The sequence below is a fragment of the Papio anubis genome, chromosome 6 (assembly GCF_008728515.1).
Source record: "Papio anubis isolate 15944 chromosome 6, Panubis1.0, whole genome shotgun sequence".
Taxonomy (NCBI): Eukaryota; Metazoa; Chordata; class Mammalia; order Primates; family Cercopithecidae; genus Papio; species Papio anubis.
In genome coordinates, this window is record NC_044981.1 from 35,601,358 (window position 1) to 35,627,806 (window position 26,449).

Below are 26,449 nucleotides of genomic sequence, written 5' to 3' on the forward strand. Positions count from 1 at the left end.
TGATTCACATGTGCAATATTGTATAGGAAGCACTGGTCTAGTGGACCAGTGAATGTCTGCCAAGAAGGATCTCCATCAGAAGGCCTCTAAGGACCTCTCGGGAACTTCAAACCAATGGTTTACACCTCTTGCTGGACAAGAGTGGCTATCATAGCTATCAGCCCTTTGATGACAGCTACCAACTGATCTCCTGACCAGGTGGGTGGCTCCCTCCCTCATCATTCCAGGTACAGGCACATTCCTTTAAAGCTGCAAAAGAGTTTGAAGAATACAATCTTTCTCAGAGAAGACTGTTCCTCAACCAAGAGTGTAGGCAAGGATGTAGAATCATTGGTGAAGTGGACATATCCTACTAGGGGTTAGGAAACACTGTTTCTATCATCTTTCCTAACAAAAAAATATGTGAACAACATAGAATTCAAAGACAAGAAATATTTATATTCTTCCTTCTTTCACTCAGTAAACGTTTACTAAGCACTCGCTATGTGCCAAACACTATTCTAGGTGCTGGGGATACAGCAGGAAACAAAACAAAGTCCCAGTCTTAGTGGGGTTCACATTCTAGGGCAGCAGTCCCCAAGCTTTTTGGCATCCGGGACCAGTTTCATGGAAGCCAACTTTTCCACCAAAATTTTGCGGGAGGGGGGTTTCAGGATGAAACTTTTCCACTTCAAATCACAAGGCATTAGATTCTCATAAGGAATGTGCAACCTAGATCCCTTGTATGAGCAGTTCACAATAGGGTTCACACTCCTATGAGAACCTGATGCTGCTGCTGATCTGACAGGAGGCGGAGCTCTGGCGGTAATGATTGCATGCCACCCGCCGCTCACCTCCTGCTATGTGGCCTGGTTCCTAACAGGACACAGACAGGGGGCCTCTATTCTAGCGCATAGAGATGGACAGCAAACAAGTACATAATATGGCCTGTAGTGATAGCGCTTCAAAGAAAAATAGAGCCAGGCACAGTGGCCCATGCCTGTAATCCCAGCATTTTGGGAGACTGAAGAGGAAGAATCATTTGAACCCAGGAGTTTGGGACCAGCCTGGGCAATATAGGGAGACTGTCTCTACAAATAATAAAAAGATTAGCTGGGTGTGGTAGCATGCACTGTGGTCCCAGCTACTTGGGAGGCTGACATAGGAGGACTGCTTGAGCTCAGGAGGTCAAGGCTTCAGTGAGCTGTGGTCATGCCACTGCACTCCTGGGCAACAGAGTGAGACCTTGTGTCAAAAAACTAAAGAAAGAAAGAAAAAGAAAAATAGACCAGTGTAGCCAGTATTTAAGATGGGTGGTTAGGGAGGGTCTCTACAAGGTAAAGACAGTTGGGTATATACCTGCATGAAATGAGGAAGCAAGGCATTTAGGGGAAGAGAAGTCCAAGCAGAGGAAATGGCTAATGCAAAGGCCTTGAAGTAGGAACATGTTTAGAGTGTTCAAGGAACAGCAATAAGACCAATGGGCATGGTTGGAGCAGATTAAGCAAGACAGAAAGTGTAATGAGATGAGGCTGGAGAGGTGAGTGGAGCCAAGTCATGTAGGGTCTTTAAGGAGCTTGGATTTTATGCCAAGTACAGTGGGGGCCATTGCAAGGTTTTGAGCAGAGGAGTGACATGATATGGTCTACATTTTAACAGAGTGTCTCTGGGCTGGGTGTGATGACTCCCACCTGTAATACTAGCACTCTGGGAGGCCAAAGCTGATGGATTGCTTGAGTTCAGGGGTACGAGACCAGCCTGGGCAACATGGTGAAACCTCAATCTTTACAAAAATACAAAAAATTTGCTGGCCATGGTGGTATGTGCCTGTAGTCCCAGTTACTCAGGAGGCTGATGTGGGAGGATTGGTTGAGCCTGGGAGGTGGAGGTTGTAGTGTGCTGAGATCATGTCACTGGACTGTAGCTTGCGTGACAGGGCAAGACCTGGTCTCAAAAAAAAAAAGGTCTCTCTGGCTGCTATATGGGGAATGTACTGTAACGGGGTAAGAGTGGAAGCAGGGAGCTGAATAGCAGTCTGCTGTAAGCGGGTGTGTGGTTGGTGAAGATTAGGGTGACCAACTGGTAGTGGTGAAAAAGGTTCCAATGATCTCAATTTCCCTACCAAATACTATTTAAAAAGTCATCACCAGGTAACTGGTGTGAATTTTTAAAAACTCTTGGAGGGGAAACTGATATAGAAAACAAAGTGTAGAGATAATAGGGCTTCTCTGGGTTGAGCACTGTTAACAACATCCCCTGGGAATCAGTGTTATTTAACATTTCATAAAATATTAAGAAAAAGGAGTATTTTGAGATATTTCTAGGTACACAAATTATACTTTGCTTTCTACATAGTAAAATGTCAAATCAATAGGGAACAGTTTCTGGAACATCTCTAAAACCATGTGTGTAAGCTGGAAAGTGGCAGGTATCTTGTCACATGGATGAGTGTATGGCAGCTCACATAGGGGAAGACAATCCAGAGGATACCTTTAAGACAGTGAACTCTGAACTGCTGGTTGCCACCCAGGTAAGGAATCTAGAAGTTGTTTTAGATTACTCCTTCAAGACATCAACTCTTCTAAAGCCCAAACAGCCAGCAAAAGTTCTGGCTGTTCAGAATAAAGACAAAACATCAACCTTAACAAAGCCTCAGTACATCCCTCTTTGGGCTTAGTGTGCAGTGCTGGTCACTGCATCCTAAGAAAAAGAAGTGCCAGAGAATGGCAGGTAAAATGATTAAAAGAATACAGGGACTTTTTCTTTCTTTTTTTCCTGGGTTAAATGCCCATGAAGAAAATAAGATGAAAGTGTATAAAAGCATGAAAGATTCAGAAGAAGTAAAAATAGCCCTTGTCATCCAATCCTATAATTCTAAAATTAGGGGACAAAAGAAGCTTGAAAATGGGAGTAATGTAGAAACCGTCGTTGGAGGACATACCCGTCGGGGGTCGGGTCTTTATGTATTCTCCAATATGTGGAAGTACATGTGGTAGCTGTAAATGGAGGGTGGGGGGGGGAGTGGGGGACACGCAGCCCACCTCAACAGTCCTTCGATGGGACAAAAACCACTCTGGACTGGTGCCCGCTTTCCCTCTCTCCCCAAATCACCACGGAATACAACCACAGAAACTCAAAAACAGCAAAAAACACCGACAAGACATTCAAAGGATTCAAAATGCTAATATTAAATCTCATTGTCTGGGAAAATTAGATTGAAAATAAATTCAAGGGTGCAAGATTTATAACAGATTAACAAGGGAAATTAAGGATGTTGGTGGGGCCGGGAGGAGATACATCCTTAACTTTGTGATTCACACGATGGAGCTATACTGTGTCCTTCAAAGAAATCATATTTGGTAATCTGAGTTGGACAGCTATGATAAACCATTTCCTATACACCGTTAGCATAGTCAGAAAGTGAGAGTTATGGATTGACATAGGGATTAGATCATTTGAATTTTTCACCCACAGCACAAGTCCTTCAATGGTTTTCAATAAACAGAGGGAGAGGGAGACTCTGATGAACCGTTGCTCACGTGTTGAGCAGTTAGCAATCCCGGGCTATCGGGTCCCTGCTGACCTTCAGAAAAACGAATGGACATCTAAACGGAACGAGGAAGGGAGGGTAATAACCAGAGTGTCATTGAGTTGAGAGATGTTAAAAATGGGCCACAACAAACACATGGGCCTTTACTTTTAGGTCAAAGATTCCTATATATAAATACATAGTATGCTCTCTCTTGCCAAAAAATATTAGACTCAGGAACTTCATTCCTCACGAAGAAGATAATCCCCTCTCTTCCTTCCCATAGGTCCCTTACTTTACCTGCTTCTTCCCTCTTGCGGGTTAGGAACTTTGAGCCCCGCCTCTCTGCTCGTCCAAGCTCCGCCTTCCCCGTCCACCTGTGTGCCCAGACCCTGACGTTACCCGTTGGCTTCAGCGGCCTGCAGGATTCCGGCTCCCGATTGGTCGGCCCGTCCACGGCTTGCGCAGCTCACCAATGGCAGCGGTGCTGGGTGGAGGGGTGCCCACATCCAAGATGGCGTCCCCAGGAGCTGGGAGCGGGTGACCGGCGGCGGGGAAGCGGCCTGGGTTGGCCCTCAGATTGCGGGGTCTGGGGGCATCTCGCCAGGCAACCCCTTGGCCCGCCTACAAGGCCTTCCCCCTGCCAGAGCAATGGCCGCTGAGAACAGCAAGCAGTTTTGGAAGAGGAGCGCTAAGCTGCCGGGGAGGTGAGCCCAGGACGCTGAGAGGGAGAGGGGATTGGACCAAACCCTTCCAGATCCTAATCCCTAAATCCAGCGGCCCTGGGGCGCTGCCGAGGCCGGAAGACTGGTTTGGGGAAGCTGGGGCTGCCTGGTGGCGGCAGGGCAGCTGTCAGGCAGAGGAGCGAACAGCGAGCTTTGGGGACGGCTGGATGTGGGTGTAGACCGGGGTCTGGGGGCGGAGGTTTCTGGAGGGGTGACCTCAGCGAGAAGGTGGCCGAAGATTGGGCGTAAAGGGGAGTGGAGTTGGGTGAGTAGTCAGTGTCGGCCCTGGTCTCGGGGGTTCCTCCCCAGAGCTGCTTCCCACTCTAATTAGGACTCCCTCTCAGGGGTCTCCACCACGCACAGGTGGTTGGTCGCTCGAGGATGGCTTGCTCCTCCAGCTCGGCACTTACCCGAAGGGTTCTTGTGGGAGTTTGGGGTCGCCTGCCGAGAGGGTTAGGCAGGAAAAGTGAGGACAATTCTCAACTCCGACCTTACTTTATCTTGAGTTGGCCTTTCCCACTGGGAATTATTACAAGGCGACCACAGAATCAGGTTATTCCTTTGGCATTTTCTAACCCCAAGTGACTTCTTCCTCCCCTGTATTGTAATGCACTTCTTGTGCAAATGCACTAAATTCTTTCATTCTTCAGTTGTTTAGCTGGAGAGCAGACCTCCTAAGACTACTCCCACCCTCTTTGTGGTGTATGTTGAGACTTTTGGCAAATTATCCATTCATCAGTCTACTGTTGGTTTACTGTTTCAGTTTATTTTGGGCAAAGTCCTGAGAAGTATAAGGAAGAGTGTGTATTTCAGTCGTGAATCTAAGATTTCTGCCAGCCACAGTCTACTTGGTGATGAAATTCATGTTTGGTTGTGCCCCACGTGCTACCTTTTCTAATGGATTCAGGTTTTTTCTTTCTGGGATGATCTTTTGAACTCGTGACTTTTTTTTTTTTTTTTTTTAAGCAAGAGGGAGATGAGGGTCAATAGTGGCTAAGTTAGAGCCTTACTTTTTTTTTTTTCCCCCCAATGAAATAGAAATAAGGTCTGACTATGTTTGGGCTGGTCTGTAACTCCTCGCCTCAAGTGATCCTCTTGCCTTGGCCTCCCAAAGTGTTGGGATTGTGGGCGTTAGCCACCATGCCCCACCAAGAGCCTTGTTTTATTAAGGATCCTAGTAGACATATGGAAAATAGGTAGAAATCAGCTTTTAGTAATACTTATTAAATAATAGAAAGGTAACTTCAGATTAAAGTGTGCGGACTTGCGGTGTTGATATAACTGTTAAAGATGTTCTGTGTTTTTAGGTAAGCACCACTTCCTGCCAACTGATTCCTTTTCCTTCCTGGTTTAGTGAGCTCTCTAGTTGTGCTAACTGCTATTCTCCGGGGTTTTCCATAGTGAGATCATTAAATTTTGACATCCTAATATTATAATCAGAATCAATAGGAAGACAGTTGTATCAGGAAGCAGTGCAAGAGATGTGGGACATGGCATGGGCTTCTGTGCCTTCTGACTGGTGGTTGCTATTAACAATCTTTTTTTCCTGTATTTCCTGTATTTGACTATAAGAACAGTCAACTTTTTTAAAGCACTACTTTTCTGAGATAGGAAGAGAAGTCTTTTCAGTTTCTTCAAGCTTCTGGATTCCCTTTTCATTTCGAAGAATATAGAGAAATAGAGGACTTGAGTTCAGAAAGACTTGGGTTACTATTTGGGCTCTCCTGTGTGTGTGACCAAGACAAATAATCTATCTAGGCCTCAGTTTCCTTATCTATGAAAATGAGAAATAAAAATACCTTCCTCAGAGTTACTGTGGGGACTAAGTGAAATACCCTATTTGTAAAGAACCTAGGACAGTGTTTATTTAGCACATTATAGTTGCTCAGAAGACAGTAGTTATTAATATTACTGTCATTATTAGAGCAAGTAAACATTTAAAAGAATGTTACTCAGATCCTTACCCCAGCTCATTGTCTTCCTTGTTTGTTTTAAGGTATTCAAATATTGTCACAATTCATAATAATTTTTAGGCCGGGCGCGGTGGCTCAAGCCTGTAATCCCAGCACTTTGGGAGGCCGAGACGGGTGGATCACGAGGTCAGAAGATCGAGACCATCCTGGCGAACATGGTGAAACCCCGTCTCTACTAAAAAATACAAAAAACTAGCCGGGCGAGATGGCGGGCGCCTGTAGTCCCAGTTACTTGGGAGGCTGAGGCAGGAGAATGGCGTAAACCCGGGAGGCGGAGCTTGCAGTGAGCTGAGATCCGGCCACTGCACTCCAGCCCGGGCGACAGAGCGAGACTCCGTCTCAAAAAAAAAAAAAAAAAATAATGATAATAATAATAATTTTTAGTACCTTACTTGGTAAAGAGAAATATTTTTCAGCTGTGTGCTTTTAGCAGTAAAGCCCACAAGCCTCTGGTCGTGGGAGAAAACTAAGGTTCTTTTAGATAGAAAGGTACTTTGATTTAAAGAAAATATTAGAGCATTTTCTCAAGAATAGAACTTTTGCATCTGTACTCTTTCGGTCTTAGGGAAGAAAAACTTTCTCCTGGGTGGGGAAATGACACAAATGACTGTACTAGACGCATGGCAACTTGGAAATGAAACTGCTTTACTCTTCATTGCAAATTGAAAGGTGAAAAATCAAAGCGATGACAAGATTCTTTCTGTCTGATCATGATCCAACAACATTAGTGACAACAAATAAAAATTTTATTACATAAAATAACAAGTTACAAATGAATGAAACATTCTTTTTAAAAATAACAGCTTTATTGAGATATTAATATACCATGAAATTCATTCTTTTAAAGTGTACATTTCAGTGGTATTTAGTATATTCATTTGTAGTACAGATGGTTTTGTGCAACTATCGCCACTAATTTCAAAACATTTTCATCATCCCGAAAAGAAACTACATACCTGTTTACAGTCACTCCCCATCCACCCCACTCCAGACCCTGGTAACTACTAATGTACTTTCTGTTTCTGTGGATTTACCTCTTTTGGACATTTTATATATATGGAGTAATATGATATGAGGCCTTTTGTGAGTGGCTTCTTTTATTAAGCACAGTGATTTCAGGCTTGTCCACGCTGTAGTATGTATCAGTACTTCATTTTATTTGATAGCTGAATAGTGTTCTATGGTGTAGATATATCACATTTTGTTCATTCATCGGTTGATGGACATTTGAATTGTTTTCACTTTTGGGCTATTGTGAATAATGCTTTTATGAACATTTATGCACAGGTTTTTGTTTGGATATATATTTTCTATTCTTCTGATGATAAATAGGAGTGGAATTGCTGGGTCATGTGGTAACTTGGTGGAACTAAACATCTTTTTAAGTTCTCTGAGTTATTCACATGAGCCCTGTGTACTTAGCACATCAAATGGTCATTGTGTTGATGCCTAGAAGATAAGAGGCAATCTGTACCATTGTTGTTAAGAATGCAGGCTTTGGCGGGTGTGGTGGTCTGTAATCCCAGAATTTTGGAAGGCTGAGGAGGGTAGATCACTTGAGGCCAGGAGTTCAAGACCAGCCTGGCCAACGTGGTGAAACTCCCATCTCTACTGAAAATACAAGTTAGCTGGGCATGGTGGTGTGCCCCTGTAGTCCCAGCTACTCAGGAGACTGATGCCCAAGAATCTCTTGAACCTGGGAGGCGGAGGTTGCAGTGAACTGAGATTGCCTCACTACGCTCCAGCCCTGGGCAACAGAGCGAGGGTCCGTCTCAAAAAAAAAAAAAAATGCGGGCTCTGAAATCCAACTGCCTAGGTTCAAATCCCAGCTCTACTTTCTAGCTATGTGATCTTATGGGATTTAATTAACTTCTCAGTGCATCAGTCTCCTCATCTCTAAAATAGGGACAGAGTATCTGCGCCATGGGGCTGTTATGAGGATTAAATGAGATAATACATAATAATTGGTTAGGAGGTACACAATAATATTAGCTATTACAATAATGATAGTTACAATGATAGTAGCTATCATTTTTGTTTTCTCTCCTTGTTTTAGTTTTTGAAACTGAAATTGAAAAGCTTTGATCTGGCTGAGTGTGGTGGCTCATACCTGTAATCCCAGCACTTTGGGAGGCTGAGACGGGCAAATCATTTGAGGTCAGGAGTTCGAGACCAGCCTGGCCAACATGGTGAAACTCTGTGTCTACTAAAAACACACAAAAAAATTAGCTGAGCGTGGTGGCGTAAACCTGTGGGGGGAAAAAAAGCTTTGATCGGGGTGTGTGTGTGTGTGTGTGTGTGTGTGTGTGTGTCTAGAATCTGGGCACAGGAGAAAAAAAAAATCACTTTATTTATTTATTTTTTTTTGAGACAGGGTCTCCATCTGTTGCCCTGGCTGGAGTGCAGTGGCATGGTCTTGGCTCACTGCAGCCTCTGCCTCCCAGGTTTAGACAATTCTCCTGCCTCAGCCTCCTAAGTAGCTGGGATGACAGGCACATGCCACCATGCCCAGCTAATTTTTGTATTTTTACTAGAGAAGGGGGTTTTGCCATGTTGGCCAGGCTGGTCTTAAACTCTTGACCTCAAGTGATCCGCCCCCTACTCAGCCTCCCAAAGTTCTGAGATTACAGGTGTGAGCCACCGTGCCCAGCTCTGGCTAATTTTTGTATTTTTCGTAGAGCCAGGTTTTGCCATGTTGCCCAGGCTGGTCATGAACTCCTGGGCTCAAGCAATCTGCCCACGTCATCTTCCCAAAGTGTTGGGATTATAGGCGTGAGCCTCTGCGTCTGGCCAAAATCCAAATTACCTGAGTCTTCCAGGCCCTTCATTGTTGGAAGGAGAGGCCAAGTTAAGGACTTGAACCCAATCCTAAAGTAATAATGAATCTGACAGGAGACTTAGTGTAAAAGTCATAGCCTGTCTGGGCAGGTACATTACAACCTGTTCTTGGCTTAGAGATGTTTTACTGGTAGAGTGAGTGACTAGAAGATACCAAATTATCATTGAAACAGCATAGATCACCTGTTCTGGAAGACTAATGTGGATTGAGTATGTGAACCTAGATCAGTTGCCAACACATTTGGCATTTAAATTTGATAGGTCTTTTTCCCATATTTGTGCTAGCTGTTTTATCAGTGCTAAACAGACACCTGTTGATTTTTCCTACCAAGATGTTTGCACTGTTCCAACTAGTCAAAACAGCTATGTCAGTACATTGTATGGTGTTGGTTTTATTAAAGAGAGTGACGGAGGTTAATCAGAACTTTTGTTCCATTTTGTCTGTGTGGCAGCATATTCCATGGCATTCTTTTCTCTGCGTATGTGGTGTGTTTTCTTCAAGATGCAGTGTGTTAACCTCTGGTTTTTAGGTCTAGCATAAGCAGAGGCCTAGGTTTTGTAGAGATCTAATCTTCACTTACTAAATATTGTTAAGTGCCTCCTGATATGTGTCATGCTCTGCCAGGTGGCAAGGGGGCTACAGAAAAAGATATGGCACCACTAAAAAATCTGCTTGGCATCATGGCTGGAGAAGAGGCTGTGTATGATTGACTTTCTGGTTTTTCCACTAAACATATGTTACATTTGTAATCAGACAAACTTAAATGTGGAATTGGGTGAAAACACATTGTTGAATGCAAAGAGCAAGATGTCGAATGATATGTACAATGTGCTGTGTTTTATGTGAAGTTTGAAAACATAAAAAATACTGTGTATTGTTTATGGATGTATGAATATCTGTAGAGGTATAAAAACAGATGGGAGGAATTCCCTCCAATTTCAGAGTAATTGTTATCTCTTGGGAAGTGAAGGAACAGGACTAGGGACTGCATCTGGGGCTTCAGTAGTCTAACACTTTGTTTTTTCTTTTCTTTTCTTTTTTTTTTTTTTTGAGACAGAGTCTCACTCTGTTGCCAGGCTGGAGTGCAGTGGCCTGTTCTCCGCTCACTGCAACTTCCGCCTCCCAGGTTCAAGCGATTCTCGTGCCTTGGCCTCCTGAGTAGCTGGAACTACAGGTGCACGCCACCATGCCCAGCTAATTTTTTTGTATTTTTAGTAGAGATGGGGTTTCACCATTTTGGCCAGGATGGTCTGGATCTCCTGACCTTGTGATCCACCTGCCTCGGCCTCCCAAAGTGCTGGGATTACAGGCGTGAGCTACTATGACCGGCCTAACACCTTTTTTCTTAAATGAAATGTGACAAATGTTAACATTTATAAATCAGAGTGATGGGTTCATGGATGTTTATTATGTCATTTTCTGTACTTTTCTTTGTGTTTGAAAATGTCAATTAAATGCTTTTTCACTTGTGTTAGAGTTAATGTTTTGTATTTTTTTAACTTGTGTTGGAGAAATCAGCCAGTTAGCCATGGAATTAAGTAAAATTTAAAGTAACATGATTTAGAGCCAAAATAAGTCATATTTACAGTGTGATATTATTTATATAAAGTTTAAAAAACATGCAAAATCATACATTATTTAGGGATACATACACAGAAAATGAAAATATAAAAATGAGTGTGAAAAATGCCAGATCCAATAGAGCAACTTCCTAGGAAGGGAGGGAGGGGTATGCCAGAGTGTTTTTTGTTGTTGTTGTTGTTTGTTTGAGACGGGGTTTCACTCTTGTTGCCCCGGCTGGAGTGCAATGGCACTATCTCGGCTCACCGCAACCTCTGCCTCTCACGTTCAAGCGATTCTCTTGCCTCAGCCTCCCGTGTAACTGGGATTACAGGCATGTACCACCACGCCCAGCTAATTTTGTGTTTTTAGTAGAGACAGGGTTTCTCCATGTTGGTCAGGCTGGTCTCAAATTACTGACCTCAGGTGATTCCCCTACCTCGGCTTCCCAAAGTGCTAGGATTACAGGTGTGAGCCACCGTGCCCGGCTGGGATTTTGACTGTATAATGTCTTATTGCTTAGGCTGAATGTTGAGTGCTTATCTGATTGTGTCTTTTTTTTTTTTCTTTTTTTTCTTTTTTTTTTGGAGACAGTCTCACTGTGTCGCCCAGGCTGGAGTGCAGTGGCATGATCTCAGCTCATTGCAACCTCTGCCTCCCAGAGTCAGGCAATTCTTGTGCCTCAGTGTCCTGAGTAGCTGGGATTACAGGTGTGTGCCACCAAGCCCAGCTAATTTTTCTATTTTTAGTAGAGACGGGGTTTCGCTATGTTAGCCAGGCCAGTCTCGAACTGCTGAACTCAAGTGATCTGCCTGCCTCGGCCTCCCAAAGTATAGGGATTACAGGTGTGAGCCACCACGCCCAGCCCTGATTGTGTCTTATATTATGACCTAAATCTAGTTTGTTTTAAAAAAGTAATATCAGCCCTGATTTATGTATGTTAGGGAACTAGAGAAGACATGAGTTAGTAGATGCTGGGGGTAGGGATATGGAAAGTTTCATGAGGGGTGTAGAATTTGAAGAGAATGTTGCAGGATGGATACAGTTTTGAAAAGAGATGTAGAAAATAGAAAAGCATTCCAAGTAGGGAAAAGAGCCTTATTTAATAATGGGTTTAATAAGTTTGGAAGGTGGAGTGGAGATCAGCCTTTCTTAGAGCTGAGTTTGGGTTTGGAAGGAGTAGGGATGATACAGACAGTGATAGGTGAATTATAAATGTCAGGAAATTGAGCACCTTGATCATTGGGCTCTTCTGGTCTATCTCCATTTAGTCTCTGTGATCATCTTGGTTTTTCTTTTCTAACTTCTTGCCTGTCTTTTTTAAGCTGCAGTAAACTGATTTATTATACAAAGTGTTCCAGGTTTAGATACATAATGGTTTAGTTCAAGAATATGTTAACAAATTCAATTTGGGCTCTGATGCCTTTGCTGATAAAGTCCATCATTTATCTTAGCCTTGCTGGCTATGCCAGCACCTTGGGCTGACAGCTTTAAAAAAATAGTCTACTGTGATTGTAAGATTCCTTTCCTAGATGGTAACTGATGGCTTCTGGCCCTTCAGCCTACACAAATTAGGTTTGCTTTTTTTCTACCTGGGTTACTCGCAGATGGTAATACTCCTTTAAGGAGAGGATCTAAGGACCCTCTCTTATTTTTCTACCCAGTCACCTTACCTAACCAGCCTGTTGAGATCTTCATGCAGTTTATCCTCTGATTTTATATTTTACTGTGGGGAGGGCTTGTGGACTTGAATAATTCAGGTATACTCTTAGGTTATTTGCAGCTGTTAATGTGCATATCAGTAGCCCTTTGGGATTTTTTTTTGCAGTAGGTGGGGGTGTCCGTGTCTAATACCCCTTTCCTCTCTCAGCAGAACTTTCCCTTTACTCTTTGATTCCTCTTTTTTTCTCTCTGCCTAGGAAACCCTTTAAACACATCAATTAGTATTGTTTTCAGAGTTTGTATTTCTGTAGTAATATAGGTAATAGTTCGCTTACACATATTAATCTTCCAGAGAGGTTTAGGGAGTAAAGATTCTTATAGCTAAAGAGGTAGGGACTGTATTCATAAATTAAAGATTATATATAAGATTTCCTCCGAAATCTTAATAGAAATTAATGTGAAAGTGATTGAATTGGCTATATTTTTATTTAAAAGCATCCTTTAGGATCACCTCTGTTATGTGAAACAAGTATTTGGTAAGTTTGTTTCAATTTCTAAATGTTGGGTATGGATTAAATTATAAAAATGGGAGGCAGGAAGAAAATCAACGTTTCTTGGGCACTGAGTGTGTGCTGGGTAGTGTTCTAACGTTCGCAAATCTACGTCACTTCTTGCTTAACATTAAATGAGCATTACCACCCACCAGGAATTGTGCTGAAGGGCTTTTGACATATCATCCCACTTGAACCTTCTAACCTTCTCAAGATTGCTTATTTCTTATAAAGGTGATACTTGTACATGATACTAAATCAGAAAGGGTTTGCAGTGAAAACTGAGTCTCTTTGGTGTCCCATCATCTTCCAGTCATCTGGTTCCTATTCCAAACTGCTGCTACCAGTGTCTTTTGTATTTTTTCAGATACTCTGTGAATACATAGACCTAATCATACATAAAATGCGTATATCTATTTTAAAGATTTTTACAAAAATGGTGTCATACATATAGTTCTGCATCTTTTTTCAGTTAATGTCTGAGTTTATTTCATGTCAGTGAATATAGAACTGCCTCATTCTTTTTTTTTTTTTTTTTTTTTTTTGGGACGGAGTCTTGCTCTGTCACCCACGCTGGAGTGCCGCGGCATGATCTCTGCTCATCGCAACCTCCGCCACCCGGGCTCAAGCGATTCTCCTGCCTCAGCCTCCTGAGTAGTTGGGATTACAGGCGCCTGCCACCATGCCCGGCTAATTTTTATATTTTTTAGTAGAGATGGGGTTTCGCCATGTTGGCCAGGCTAGTCTTGAACTCCTGACCTTAGGTGATCTGCCCTCCTTGGCCTCCCAAAGTGCTGGGATTACAGACGCAAGCCACTGCACCTGGTCAGAACTGCCCCATTCTTTTTAAAAGTTGTACTGTAATTTATTTAACTACTTTCCTGTTGGTAATTATCCTTTCTCTTTTAATAGGTAAGTTAGCTCCTTTATATTTATTGGAATAACTGATATATTTATTTAGTTTTAGTTCAATTTTTAATATTTTCTTCATCTTTTTTGTTTGTTTGTTTGTTTGTTTTTGAGACGGAGTCTCGCTCTGTCGCCCAGGCTGGAGTGCAGTGGAGCGATCTTGGCTCACTGCAAGCTCCACCTCCCGGGTTCATGCCATTCTCCTGCCTCAGCCTCCGGAGTAACTGGGACTGCAGGCACCTGCCACCATGCCCGGCTAATTTTTATTTTTTTTTTTGTATTTTTAGTAGAGACAGGGTTTCACCGTGTTAGCCAGGATGGTCTCGATCTCCTGACCTCGTGATCCACCTGCCTCGGCCACCCAAAGTGCTGGGATTACAGGTGTGAGCCACCGTGCCTTGCCTTTTTTTTTTTTTTTTTTTTTTTTTTGAGATAAGGACTTACTCTGTTGCCCAGGCTATAGTACAGTGACATGATAGGTCACTGTAGTCTCAAACTCTTGGGCTCAAGTAATCCTCCCACCTCAGCTTCCCAAGTAGCTAGAACTACAAGCATGCACCACCACAGTTGGCTAATTTTTAAATTTTTTGTAGGTACAAGGTCTTGCTGTGTTGCTCAGGCTCGTCAAACTTCTAGCCTCAAGCGGTTCTCCCACCTCAGCGTCCCAAAGTGCTGGGATTACAGATGTGAGCTACCATGCTTGACCTTTTAAAAATATTTTCTTCTTAAAAAAATCTTTCACTATGTGGACTATGCTTGCTTTTGAGGGGAGGGCATATATATATATATATATTCTGATAATTTGGAAGATTTATCTTTTTATTCTAGTGATTATGTTTGTAAGTGTAACTTTATACGATATTTCTTCAGACAGTACCCGTTGACTCCCTACCATGAGCAATGATGAAATTAGTAAGTATATTCCTCACCCCTCTCTTTCCACCTCCTTCTAGTTGATTATATTATTTTTCTTGGTTTTATTTTCTGTCGTAAAACATACATATTCCTCTATTCACATTTGCAAATCTACATTAGGATTTAATGTTAAGCAGGTAGTGACATAGATTTGCACATTGAGCTATCTGCTTTAAATATCTTCTGAGCCCTGTCAGTAAAAGATGAAGAAGTCAATGGACTTCATTTGTCCATTTTTTCCTCCTTTTAACATTTGTCAATTATATTACTTTTACATTCTCTTTGCCTCAAATGTAAGACCTAGTTGTAAGGTTGGATTCATTCAGGGCTCTCCACCAATCCTTTTGCCGTGGTTTCCCTATCTCATGATTAAAGTTTGTTCTCTCACAGCTTCTTCAGGCAGGAGTTAAGGAACACATTTTCCCTGAGTTCTTATATATTGAAAGTAGTTTTTTTTTGTTTTTTTGTTTTGTTTTGTTTTGTTTTTGTTTTACATTTATACTTAAACAATAGTTTGGCTTGATATATAGTTATTCTCAAGTCATTTATTCTCATTTTCTTTCTTCTCTTCCTTCCCTTTCCCTTTCCTTTCCAACAGGGTCCAGGCTGGAGTGCAGTGGTGTGCTCACTGCAGTCTGGACACTCCTGGGGTCAAGCGATCCCCCTGTCTTAGCCTCCTGAGTAGCTGAGACTACAGACATGCACCACCATGCCCAGCTAATTTTTTATTTTCTTGTAGAAACAGGGTCTCACTTTGTTGCCCAGGCTGGTTTCGAACTCCTGGGCTCAAGCAGTCTTTTTGCCCCAGCCTCCCAAAGTGCCGGGATTATAGGTGTGGGCCACCCCATCCAGCTCATTTTCTTTTAATTGTGATATGTTACAGAAAAGTACATGAAGCACAAATGTGTGGTATGATGGCTTAATGAATAATCACAAAGTGAACACCCCCAGAAACTTCTGTGTCTATTTGCTCTCTCCTCCTTTCTTTCCCCCAGAGGGAACTATGTCATTTACTGCTTTCTTTTTTTTTTTTTTTTTTTTTTTTTTTTTTTCAGTAGAGACTGGATTTCACTGTGTTAGCCAGGATGGTCTCGATCTCCTGACCTCGTGATCCGCCCGCTTCAGTCTCCCAAGGTGCTGGGATTACAGGCGTGAGCTACCGCGCCCGGCCCCTTTCTTTCTTTATAATATTACTCTGCATGCATCCCTAAACAGTAGAAACTACTTTTGTCAGTTTTTGAAGTCTATATAAGTAGAATCATACAGTATTTATTCTCTTATACTTCATTTGTTCAACATGACATTTGTAAGATCCATCCACATTGTTACTCGAAGCCCTACTTCACATATATTGTCATTGCTGTATAATGTTGTACTGTATAAATGTGTTGCAAATTGATTTCTCTTGTTATTACTGATGGACATTTGGGTTATTTCTAGTTTGGGGCTAAGAGGAGCCATGGTGGTTTGAATAGTCTTATATATGTCTCCTAATACATATAGGTGTGTATTTAGCTTAAGGTACCTATTTGGGAGTGAAAATACTGGGTCTTAGGGTATGCATATTTCATTCTTCCTAGATATGGCCAAACTGTTTTTTGAAGTGGTTATGTCACTTTATACCCCTCCTGCAGTGTGTGAGTTCCTTAGGTCACCCTTCACTGTCTTTTAGCCCGATGAGCCTTTCAAGTAGGCAGTATTCCCACTTTAGATGGCAAAGCAGGTTCAAAGGAGTCAAAAAGCTTGCTGAAGTTCATAGTGGTACTGAGTGCCAGCACTGGCATTTGAATTCTGCTCTCTCCAGCTCTAAAGCCCGTTACCTTTCCATCTTGCCTTCTTTACACATAGGTGTGTAAGGCACTGAAACTTCACCAGGGAAAATGAACATTATCAAATATATTTTTTAAAGGGAAGATTGCTCTCTTTGGGGGATGACTTGAGTACAGTTATTAGAGATAACCTATTTCTCAAAGTCCCATCCAATTTTGTGATGCAGATGGTACTCAGCCAACGTATTTAGTTTCCCAGCTAAACTAACAGTTTATTTCTTCCTTTTCTTTTTTCTGCTTTTAGCATCCAGCCTGTATATGGAGCACAGCATCCTCCTCTTGACCCTCGGCTCACCAAAAAGTAAGTCAAGACATTTTCCTTTTATCTATCTACTTCTGTCACCCCTATGCGCTCCCCTATTTTGTTGAAATGACAGTTTCCACTTTGACCTTTTTTAGCTTCTCTTCTGCCCTATTTTGTACCGGGAGATGAGCAATCTTCTTACTTCCAAATGGTCCGTTGCTAAATGGGAAATTAACATCCATTAGAGATTTTGTGTTTTCCTATATTGGGAACTGGTATATGTAGGGTTTGGTATCCGATTCTTTGGTCAAAAGAGAATGGTCAAAACGTCTTTATTGATTAAATGCTGTCCCTGAAACCAGAAGATTGATGACCTCCAGATCTTTTAGCAGGAGATCTGGTTTCCGAGACTCACTGCTTCTGAATATAGGTAGGTCTGCCACCTTTTCCTCACTTTTACTATGAGAACTAGGGCAACAGAGTATAACTTTAGGCTGACATTCTTTAGTTCCTCTTTCCCTTTGACACACTCAAAGAGACCTAGGCATATGTACAGAAGAGTTAAAAGCTATTTAGGGCGGGGCATGGTGGCTCATGTCTGTAATCCCAGCACTTTGGGAGGCCGAGGCAAGTGGATCACTTGAGGTCAGAAGTTCAAGACTAGCCTGGCCAACACGGTGAAACCCTGTCTCTGCTAAAAATACAAAAATTAGCTGGGTGTGGTGGCAGGCACCTGTAATCCCAGCTACTTGGGAGGCTGAAGCATGAGAATCACTTGAACCCAGGAGGCAGAGGTTGCAGTGAGCTGAGATCATGCCATTGCACTCTAGCCTGGGCAACAAAGTGAGATGCCATCTCAAAAAAATAAAAATAAATAAATAAAAGCTATTTAGGAGGCTATATCTCTAGAACTCTAATAAATTATTTTCAAATGCAACAGAGACTTTAGTTAAATCCAAGATGTGTGGCTATGTATCCATACCCCCAGTTATCCCTTTATCCCATCTGTCTCTCATGCACCATCACTGAGCCACAGTGAACTTAAATGAGGGGGTAGGTCACCTTGTGAGATTTTCTAAGAACTTTGGCCTCTATTTGGGGGCATGCTTAATTTTAGAGACTAGTTTCTGGGAAAGTTGTTGTTTGTAATGAAAGTTGAATGGTTTGGGAGATACAGACGTAGGTTCTCACTTTCCTGGGGCCTGTGTCTTAATAGGGAAGTCAAGATAATGTACAATTATGGTTCCAACTATATGACATTCTGGAAAAGGCAAAACAGGGAGACAGTGAGAAGATCAGTTGCCAAGGGGTGGGGTTGAGGGGAGATATGAATAAGTGGAGCACTGAGGATTTTTAGGGCAGTGCAGCTACTCTGTATGATAGTATAAAAACGGCGGATACTGCCGGGCGCAGTGGCTCATCCCTGTAATCCCAGCACTTTGGGAGGCTGAGGTGGGCGGATCACCTGAGGTCAGGAGTTTGAAACCAGCCTGGCCAACATGGTGAAAACCCATCTCTAATAAAAATACAAAAATTAGCCGGGCTTTGTGGCGGGCGCCTGTAATTTCAGCTACCCCAGAGGCTGAGGCAGGAGAATTGCTTGACCCTGGGAGCCGAGGGTTGCAGTGGGCTGAAATCAAGCCACTGCACTCCACCCTGGGCGACAGAGCAAGACTCTGTCTCAAAAAACAAAGCAAAACAAAACAAAAAACAGTGGATACATGTCATTATGCATTTGTTCAAACCCACAGAATGTACAACACCAAGAGTGAACCCTAATTCAAACTACTGACTTCGAGTGATTACAACGTATCTGTGTAGGTTCATCAGTTGTAACAAATGTACCACTGTGGTGGCGGATGTTCATAATGGAGAGGCTGTGCCTATGTGGGAGAAGGGAGTATATAGGAAATCTCTGTACCTGCCTCTGGATTTTGCTGTGAACCTAAAACTGTTCTAAATATATAAATAAAGTGGTTTTTAAAATAAGAAAAGAAAAAAAGGATTATATACATTAAAGTATTTTGAATACCTAGAAGAATGCTCTATCAAATATGCATTATCAGTATTTAAAAATTTTAAAAATAACCTAGCTGAGTATGTGGTGCACTTTCTATAATTCTTCCAACTTGTTTTTTTTTTGCGATTTGGTGTATGTATAAGGCACAGTCTTCTGAATTACTGAGGAAGCATGACTGCTGTTCTTGTCTGCAAGGTGCACACTTTTTTTTTTTCAAATCAGAAACCACTATTGTATAGATTTCTTGAGAGCAGGGACTTTGTTTTGTTCATTACTGCACTCATAGCCTCTAGAACAGCATGTGGCACAGAGTAGGCACTGAGTACATATTTATTGAATGAAGGAATGAAACTATCTCATTTACTTAAACAGCAGGCTTTTCTTTAATGTTCCTTGGTTTGCACCTTTCGTTATGTCTTCTTTTTTTTTCTTTTGAGATAGGGTCACTCTATTGGCTGGAGTGCAGTGGTGTCATCTTGGCTCACTGCAGTCTCCGCCTCCTGGGCTCAAGCAGTCCTCCCATCTCAGCCTCCCTAGTAGCTGGGACTACAGGTGTGCACCACCACAACTGGCTAATTTTTGTATTTTTTGTAGAGACACAGTTTCGCCATGTTGCCCAGGCTGGTCTCGAACCCCTGAACTGAAGTAATCCACCTGCCTCGGCCTCCCAAAGTGCTGGGATTACAGGCATGAGCCACTGTGCCCGGCCTTTTTTTTTTTTTTTCCCACAGAGTCTTGCTCTGTTGCCCAGGCTAGAGTGCACTGGCACGATCAGGGCTCACTGCAGCCTTGACCTCCGGAACTCAAGCCATCCTCCTGCCTCAGCTCCCACATGCCTCACCCCCAACCCCACCCACAGTAACTGGGACTACAGGCGTGGGCTACCATGCCTGGCTAATTTTTGTATTTTTAGTGTAGATGGGGTTTCACCATGTTGCCCATGATGGTCTCAAACTCCTGGACTCAAGTGATCAGCCTGCTTTGGCCTCCCAGCGTGCTGGGATTACAGGGGTGAGCCACCGTATCTGGCTGTTAGCTCTTAAGGGGAGCATGTTTTCTGTGATATCTGTGTGATCGTCACATTAAATAGAATGAATTCTACTATTCTTCGGTTTTATCAAGAATTGACTTTCTGGTCTGTTGGCCAGTGAGGCAGGCACTACTGGTTACCTACCTGATAGTCTTCCCTGTGCCTGCTTCTTTCATGCTCAAGAACCATAATTTTGTTCAGATATTGAGTAAGCAACAATGCACTTAGGGGAGGTATTAAGATTGGTTTAAGCCTTTCATGATAATTCTTTAGTAATCCCAGTGACTGGCATAGAGTGGTCTCATCTCATTGGTTCTGGCCAAAGAAAGTCTCCTGGGGGAGGGTTCTTGGAAAGATTTTCTTTTTTGGTCAGAATGGGAGACAGTTCTGTGAAGAAACCCTCTTTTGGCTGCCACTCACATTTCATGCTTTTGAACGTGGTAGTGTGAGTGTGATTCTGAAAGCTATAGCAGCCAACTTGTAACACCGAGGCAAAAAAAAAAAAAAAACAACGAAAATAGCAAAGACAACGGCCTAGACCTACATTGTGGTCTTATGATTTAAGGATCATAGTTGAGTATTATGTTACATGTAACCACAGCCATTTTGGTCACAGTCAGGAGTTATTGATTGTTAATAGATCTGTTCTAGCACAACCTTTGACAAACATGTGGCTAACCTATAAATCCGTTCATCCATTCATATATAAGGCATTGAGTGTACTGTCCATTTTATGTTTTGATCAAGATCACCATACCTTGTCTGCACCTGTTATCAACTGAGGTTTTCCTAATTTTGTATTTAGGACAGATCTTCAGGAATATTTCCATATCTCAAACTGCCAAGGCAAACTTTATATACTATTATTTTCTCACCTGTTAATGATATAAAATCATGAATATTTTCACTGATCCCTCAGCAGAGTTTCAGTCATGTTTTCAATAGGAGTAATTATTTAGCTTTACAGTTTGGGAGGGATTTAATTGTCACTGGATTAATTGGTTCCCTTTTTCATGTATGTGGTGGTTTGATACTGATATTTGACAACATGGGACCACGTCTACCTCTGCACCAGACCATTTTACAATTTCAGATTGTTGCCATAAAACATTTATCGCCTCTATTTTAGTACCTTTGTTAGGACATTTTTATGACTTTCTCTGCTACATGATTATCGTTCCACTTCAGCCCATCATTAATTACTTTGTGGTTAATACACATCACAGCAGAAGCCTTTACATTGGGTCTTCAATCATCTAAACTGCACAAGCACAGGAAGTCATTCCCTGTCCATGTATATTGACTTTAATTTGCCAAATGATTACTATTAGTGATACTATTGCCTGCAATAATTTTTATAGCTCAGATAAAACTAGTCTCATTGCTGAGCAGCTCCATTGGCCACTTGATGGTATAACAAGCTTCTGAGTTTATTGTTTTCTGAATTGATGCTTAAGTATGCTAGGTCCTAATTCTGAGTTATAAAACTAGTTCATATGAAGCCACACTAGTTACTAAGATACCTGAATTTATTTTATTGTTACTAAATTTCTCCACTTACTTCATATCACTTGCCAGTGTCAAACATTTTTCTAGAAAATTCTGTTAAGTAGAACATCTGTGTCAGTAAGACAGTGTAGTATGATCAAATGACAGAATGCTTGATCTTTTATACTCCTAACCAGTGTAACCTGTGGCCACTCTTTTTCAACATACCCTTAGGTGTTTGTGTTACTAAGGTACTCATCACCAAGTACTTTACCAAGTCAAATGTGCCATTTATTAGGTTTTTGAAATTTTTAGGATTCCCTACACTTCTTGAATCCCTTTTTCTTTGCCACTTACCATCTCCATGACCTTGGGCAAATTACTGAAACTTTCTGAGCCTTAGTTTCTTCATTCATAAAGTAGATAGTAAGACTTACCTCACAGATTTGTGAGGATTGCGTGAAGTATCTGCAAAGGTGCTTTCTAAACTGTGATTTGCCATACAGTTGTAAGGAGGTATGGTGAAGGTGTTCATCAGAGGCCAGTTTGATTGTGACTTTGATAGAGTTGTGTTTCAATAATCTTGGTTAAGGTGGGGCATGGTGGCTCATGCCTGTAATCCCAACGCTTTGGGAGGCCAAGGTGGGCAGATCACCTGAGGACAGGAGTTCGAGACCAGCCTGGTCAACATGGTGAAACCCCGTCTCTACTAAAAATACAAAAATTAGCCGGGCTTAGTGTCATGCGCCTGTAGTCCCTAGTCAGCTACTGGGGATTCTGAGGCAAGAGAATTACTTGAACCCGGGAGGCGGAGGTTGCAGTGAGCCAAGATTGCGCCACTGCACTCCAACCTGGGCAACAGAGCGAGAATCCATCTCAATCATAATAATTATAATAAATAATCTTGGTTAGACTTCAAGCCACACTGTGGCATTCTTTTACCTTGAGTTAAGTATAAACTACTTTGAACTGTGTTTAAATGGAATGTATAAACCAAAGGCATCCCTAGCTGGAGTTACCTGGATTAACTTTTTGCTGCAACTACTGGGGTCAACAGAAAGGGGCCACATTTCTCGTACAAGGAGCCCATGCCTAGATGTGGCTTCTTTCCTGTCTACTCAGAATAGGCTGTGTGTGTCAGACCTAAGTCTTTTCCTACAAGGTGAGATTTTTTTTTTTTCCTACGGGGTGTGAGAGTCGGGCTTATTGGCTGTGTATAGTTGGGGAGAATTACAGCTGTGGTGGTGTGTGGCTCAGTTTACTTGGCGACTTCTCTTCCTAGGCTACAGATCCTTCTAGGCCCTGGCCTTCTTCTTTTTAGCTGCTTTTTTCTAGGTAGAGTAAGTAGTTAGCAGCACACGCTGGCTCAGGAGTCAGGTAGACCTGGATTTGAGCCCAGACCTCACTGCCTGCTCAATACCCACCTCATAGGATTGTTAATGGGCATTAGATGAGAAAATGGGTATATATAAAATTTAGCATAGGGTCTGGTAGCCAGTGAGTAGCCAATATTTATGTGTGAATTTATGTATCTCCTCTGGAGAGAGTATAACTAGTAAACATGGAAAAGCTTCAGAGCCTTAAATTTACCCATTATTGTTTATTGTTCCTGGTCTGTGGATTCTCTGCCTTCTGTCAGTGGTAAACCAAAGTACCTTTCACTTCTTGCTTTGCTGTTTCGTTCTTTTTTTTTCTCTCTTTTTTGGAGATGGAGTCTTGCTCTGTCACCCAGACTGGAGTGCAGTGGCACAATTATGACTCACTGTAACCTCTGCCTCCTGGGTTCAAGCGATTCTCCTGCCTCAGCCTCCCGAGTAGCTGGGATTACAGGTGTGCACCACTGCACCTGGCTGATTTTTGTATTTTTAGTGGAGACGAGGTTTCACCATGTTGGTCAGGTTGGTCTCGAACTCCTGACCTCAGGTGATCTGCCTGCCTCGGCCTCCCAAAGTTCTGGGATTACAGGTGTGAGCCACTGTGCCCGGCCTTCTCTTTCATTCTTGTGGGTGGTTCTCACCAACCTTGTTTTGTCCTCAGACTCTTCCCCTTTTCTAGGTGAAACCAACCCCTTCCTCCAGGAAAGCTTCTTTCCTTAGGGTAGAGCTGCCTTTTAAATTGGTTGGTTGAATTTTGGGTTTTGTGGGCTGGTGTCCTTAAAATCATTTCTGGCAACCTCAGAATGGTCTGCCTTGAGTCTCATGTCTTTATGTCATGGGGAATGACAGTCTTTTCTCCCTTCTTTCTTCTTCATTGTGTTGGAAAGTGTCCTCCCAGTTTCTATTGGCAAGTCTTCATTTGAATAAATTCCAATCCTTAATCTAGTTCAAATATATTGAATCATCATCTGCTTCAAAAATGTAATGAAAACCGGCCGGGCGCGGTGGCTCATACTTGTGATCCCAGCAATTTGGGAGGCTAAGGTGAGAGGATCACTTGAGGCCAGGAGTTTGAGATTAGCGAGAGCAACATAATGAGACCCTTATTTCTTCAAAAAAAAAAAAAAAAAATCTAAGCATGGTGGTGTGCGCCTGTAGTCCAGCTACTCAGGAGGCTGAGGTGGAAGGATTGCTTGAGCACAGGAGTTCAAGACTGCAGTGAGCCAAGATTTCTCTACTGCACTCCATCACTCCACCCTGGGTGACAGAGCAAGGCCCTGACTCTTAAAAGAAAAGAACCGTATAAATATCCAGTGAAAAACCAAACAGTCTTATTAAATTTGGAGCCAGATCTTGTGCTAGAAAATATATTGATTCTGAGGCTGCTCTCACTTTGGCACCTACTTAGAAAATGGTCTTAAAGACAGAGTAGCACCAAACTTCAACTTTCTTCTCAAGGCTAGTGGAAGACCAAAAAGTGGAACAACTTTTTTATTTTGGGACTTAAGGTTTAATGCTACATATGTGGACTACCTAAAATTATCTCGTTTTCTGCCAGTAGTTTATGTGCTACTCTAAGTGATAGCAGATCAACTCTCAAATCTCAGTGGATTAGCATAGTAAAGGTCTATTTCCTGCTCATGCTACATGTCTAAAATGGGGGTGGGTAAGGGCAGAGGGCAGGCTCCTCGACATAGTTACTGCTGCTTCACATAGTCACTCCGTTACCTAGGCTGAGGGAGTCTCTACCATCTTGCCAGTCATCATGATAGAAGAGAAGCTATAGGTCAGGCATGGTTGCTCACACCTGTAATCCCAACAATTTGGGAGGCCGAGGTGGGAGGATCACTTGAGCCCAGGAGTTCAAGACCAGCCTGGGCAACATAGTGAAACCTTGTGTCTACAGAAAATAATAATAAAATTAGCCAGGCATGGTGGTGCACACCTGTAGTCCCAGCTACTCAAGAGGCTGTGGTGGGAGGATCACTTGAGCCCAGGAGGTCAAGACTGCAGTGAGCCATGATCATACCACTGCACTCCAGCCTGGGTGACAGAAACTCTGTCTCAAAAAAAAAAAAAAAAAAAAAAAAAAGAGGTTATACAGAACTGACACCTATTCTCTACTTTGCCTGGAAGTAATCGCCTTATTTCTCTTCTTAGTCCATTGGCCAGAACTGGTCATATGGCCTCACCTAAGTGCATGGGGGCCAGGAAGTATACAAGAGCACATGGGATGTTTGGTGACCATTGCTGTCTCTGCTACATCTGTCTCTGCGATCTCAGGCTGGTCTGGATGTATCTAGATGAAGAATGGATGTGGGCAGTTTTTGTTTGAAGAAACTAATGATTATGTATGGAGTAGTTTGTAATTTATTAACATTATAATAATAAGCAAATGCAGGTGGTCAGATGTGTCAGGCCATTCCTTGGTAATTGTGTCTCCTTTCTTGAAGTTTCATTAAAGAACGATCAAAAGTCAGCACAGTTCCTCTGAAGAATAAGAAGGCCTCCAGTTTTCATGAGTTTGCACGGAATACCAGTGATGCTTGGGACATTGGCGATGATGAGGAAGAGGACTTTTCCTCACCTTCTTTCCAAACTCTGAACTCAAAAGTTGCTTTGGCAACTGCAGCCCAAGTTCTAGAAAACCACAGCAAGCTGAGGGTAAAACCAGAACGGTCACAGTCAACGACATCGGATGTTCCTGCCAACTACAAGGTCATAAAGTCCAGCAGTGATGCCCAGCTGTCCAGAAACTCTAGTAAGTCCTTCCTGCTCCCTTCATAGCCTCAGGCTTCTCAGCAGCGTGCATTTTAAATAAAAGCGATTTTTCTTTGTGGCCTCACTCAGATAGATATTCAGTGGGGTGGTAAACTCAAGCCTGAGATATGGCATCATTAAGCCTGAGTGGTCACAAGCTATACTTACCCCTCCCACAGTGGTGGCTGCCCAGTCTGGTAACCTGGGCCTTCACTTTCTAACACCCAGGTGTTGTTTGCCATTCTCCTCTTCTCTTCTTCCTTTCCCTGTGGTGGAGTCCAAAACTTCTGGTTTGATTGCTTCACATTGCTTTAGGCCTGGTCAGGTTTAGAAATATTAACTAATTTAAAGCTGTTAGCGGCTGAATTTCACAATTGTTTGGCCACTGTGGTTTGACTTTCTCAGCCCTGGGGAACAGCTACTAGCATAAAATTGTCTCTTCCTGTTCCTGAGGGAGGGAGCAAATGTGCCTAAAGGCCCCAGGTCTCGGCTTCCTGACCATCAGGCAGGTCCCATCAGGTTGGGTGGGATGGAAGTAGAGGCCTCTCTGTTTCTTTTCGGGAAACTGGCCAGAGTAACGGTTGATGCGATGGTGGTTTTATTAGACCTTTGGGGACTCTCAGTGTATTCCTTTAAATATTCATGGTTGTGTTTAATGTTGCCCTAATGGGTTTTATGAAAGTGTGTTGGGAACTGGAGAGGGAAGCTTTGTCATTGCAGTGAGAGTTAAAGCGGTGAGCGGGTAAAGGATGAAAAGGAAGTAGAAGAACATCAGAGCCCTGGCTCATGTTCTGAGGGAACTTTTTTCATGGCTGTAAGGTCTTTGCAATCATTCCACAGTTATTTTCCATCACTGATTTGGGCTCTAGCGTGAACCTTAAGTGCCATGCACAGATAGGCATTCAGTGTTACTGACCAGGTGGCCACAGCTGCAGGCTGTGGAAGGTGTCTACACACGGTGATGGAGGGTCTCCAGAGATTCCCAGTGTGAGGAAGGCCCCTACTGTGATCCATAATGAGCTGCCCTGTGCAGCCAGGACCTCCCCAGCCCAGCCCAGCC

At 42.7% G+C, this 26,449-nt stretch overlaps 2 protein-coding genes across 7 annotated transcripts in view; one reads left to right on the forward strand and one right to left on the reverse strand.

Moving 5' to 3' along the window:
- Window positions 1-4,397, reverse strand: part of TMEM217 (transmembrane protein 217) — a 46,123-nt gene extending 41,726 nt beyond the window's left edge. For 3 of the 5 annotated variants that reach the window (XR_001901738.3, XR_004184554.1, XR_004184555.1), the window contains exon 1: window positions 3,809-3,915. The gene's annotated coding sequence lies outside the window, so the exon portion shown is untranslated. Of the gene's footprint in view, window positions 1-3,808 lie in introns of all 5 variants that reach the window. The other 2 variants (XM_021937206.2, XM_021937205.2) reach the window with 2 other exon arrangements.
- TBC1D22B (TBC1 domain family member 22B) overlaps window positions 4,020-26,449 on the forward strand; it is a 73,977-nt gene continuing 51,547 nt past the window's right edge. For both annotated transcript variants that reach the window (XM_003897550.4, XM_021937202.2), the window contains exons 1-3: window positions 4,020-4,215; window positions 16,716-16,772; window positions 25,083-25,390. In XM_003897550.4, the coding sequence (XP_003897599.1) occupies window positions 4,160-4,215; window positions 16,716-16,772; window positions 25,083-25,390 (421 nt within the window). In that variant the 5' untranslated portion in view covers window positions 4,020-4,159. The remainder of the gene's footprint in view (window positions 4,216-16,715; window positions 16,773-25,082; window positions 25,391-26,449) is intronic.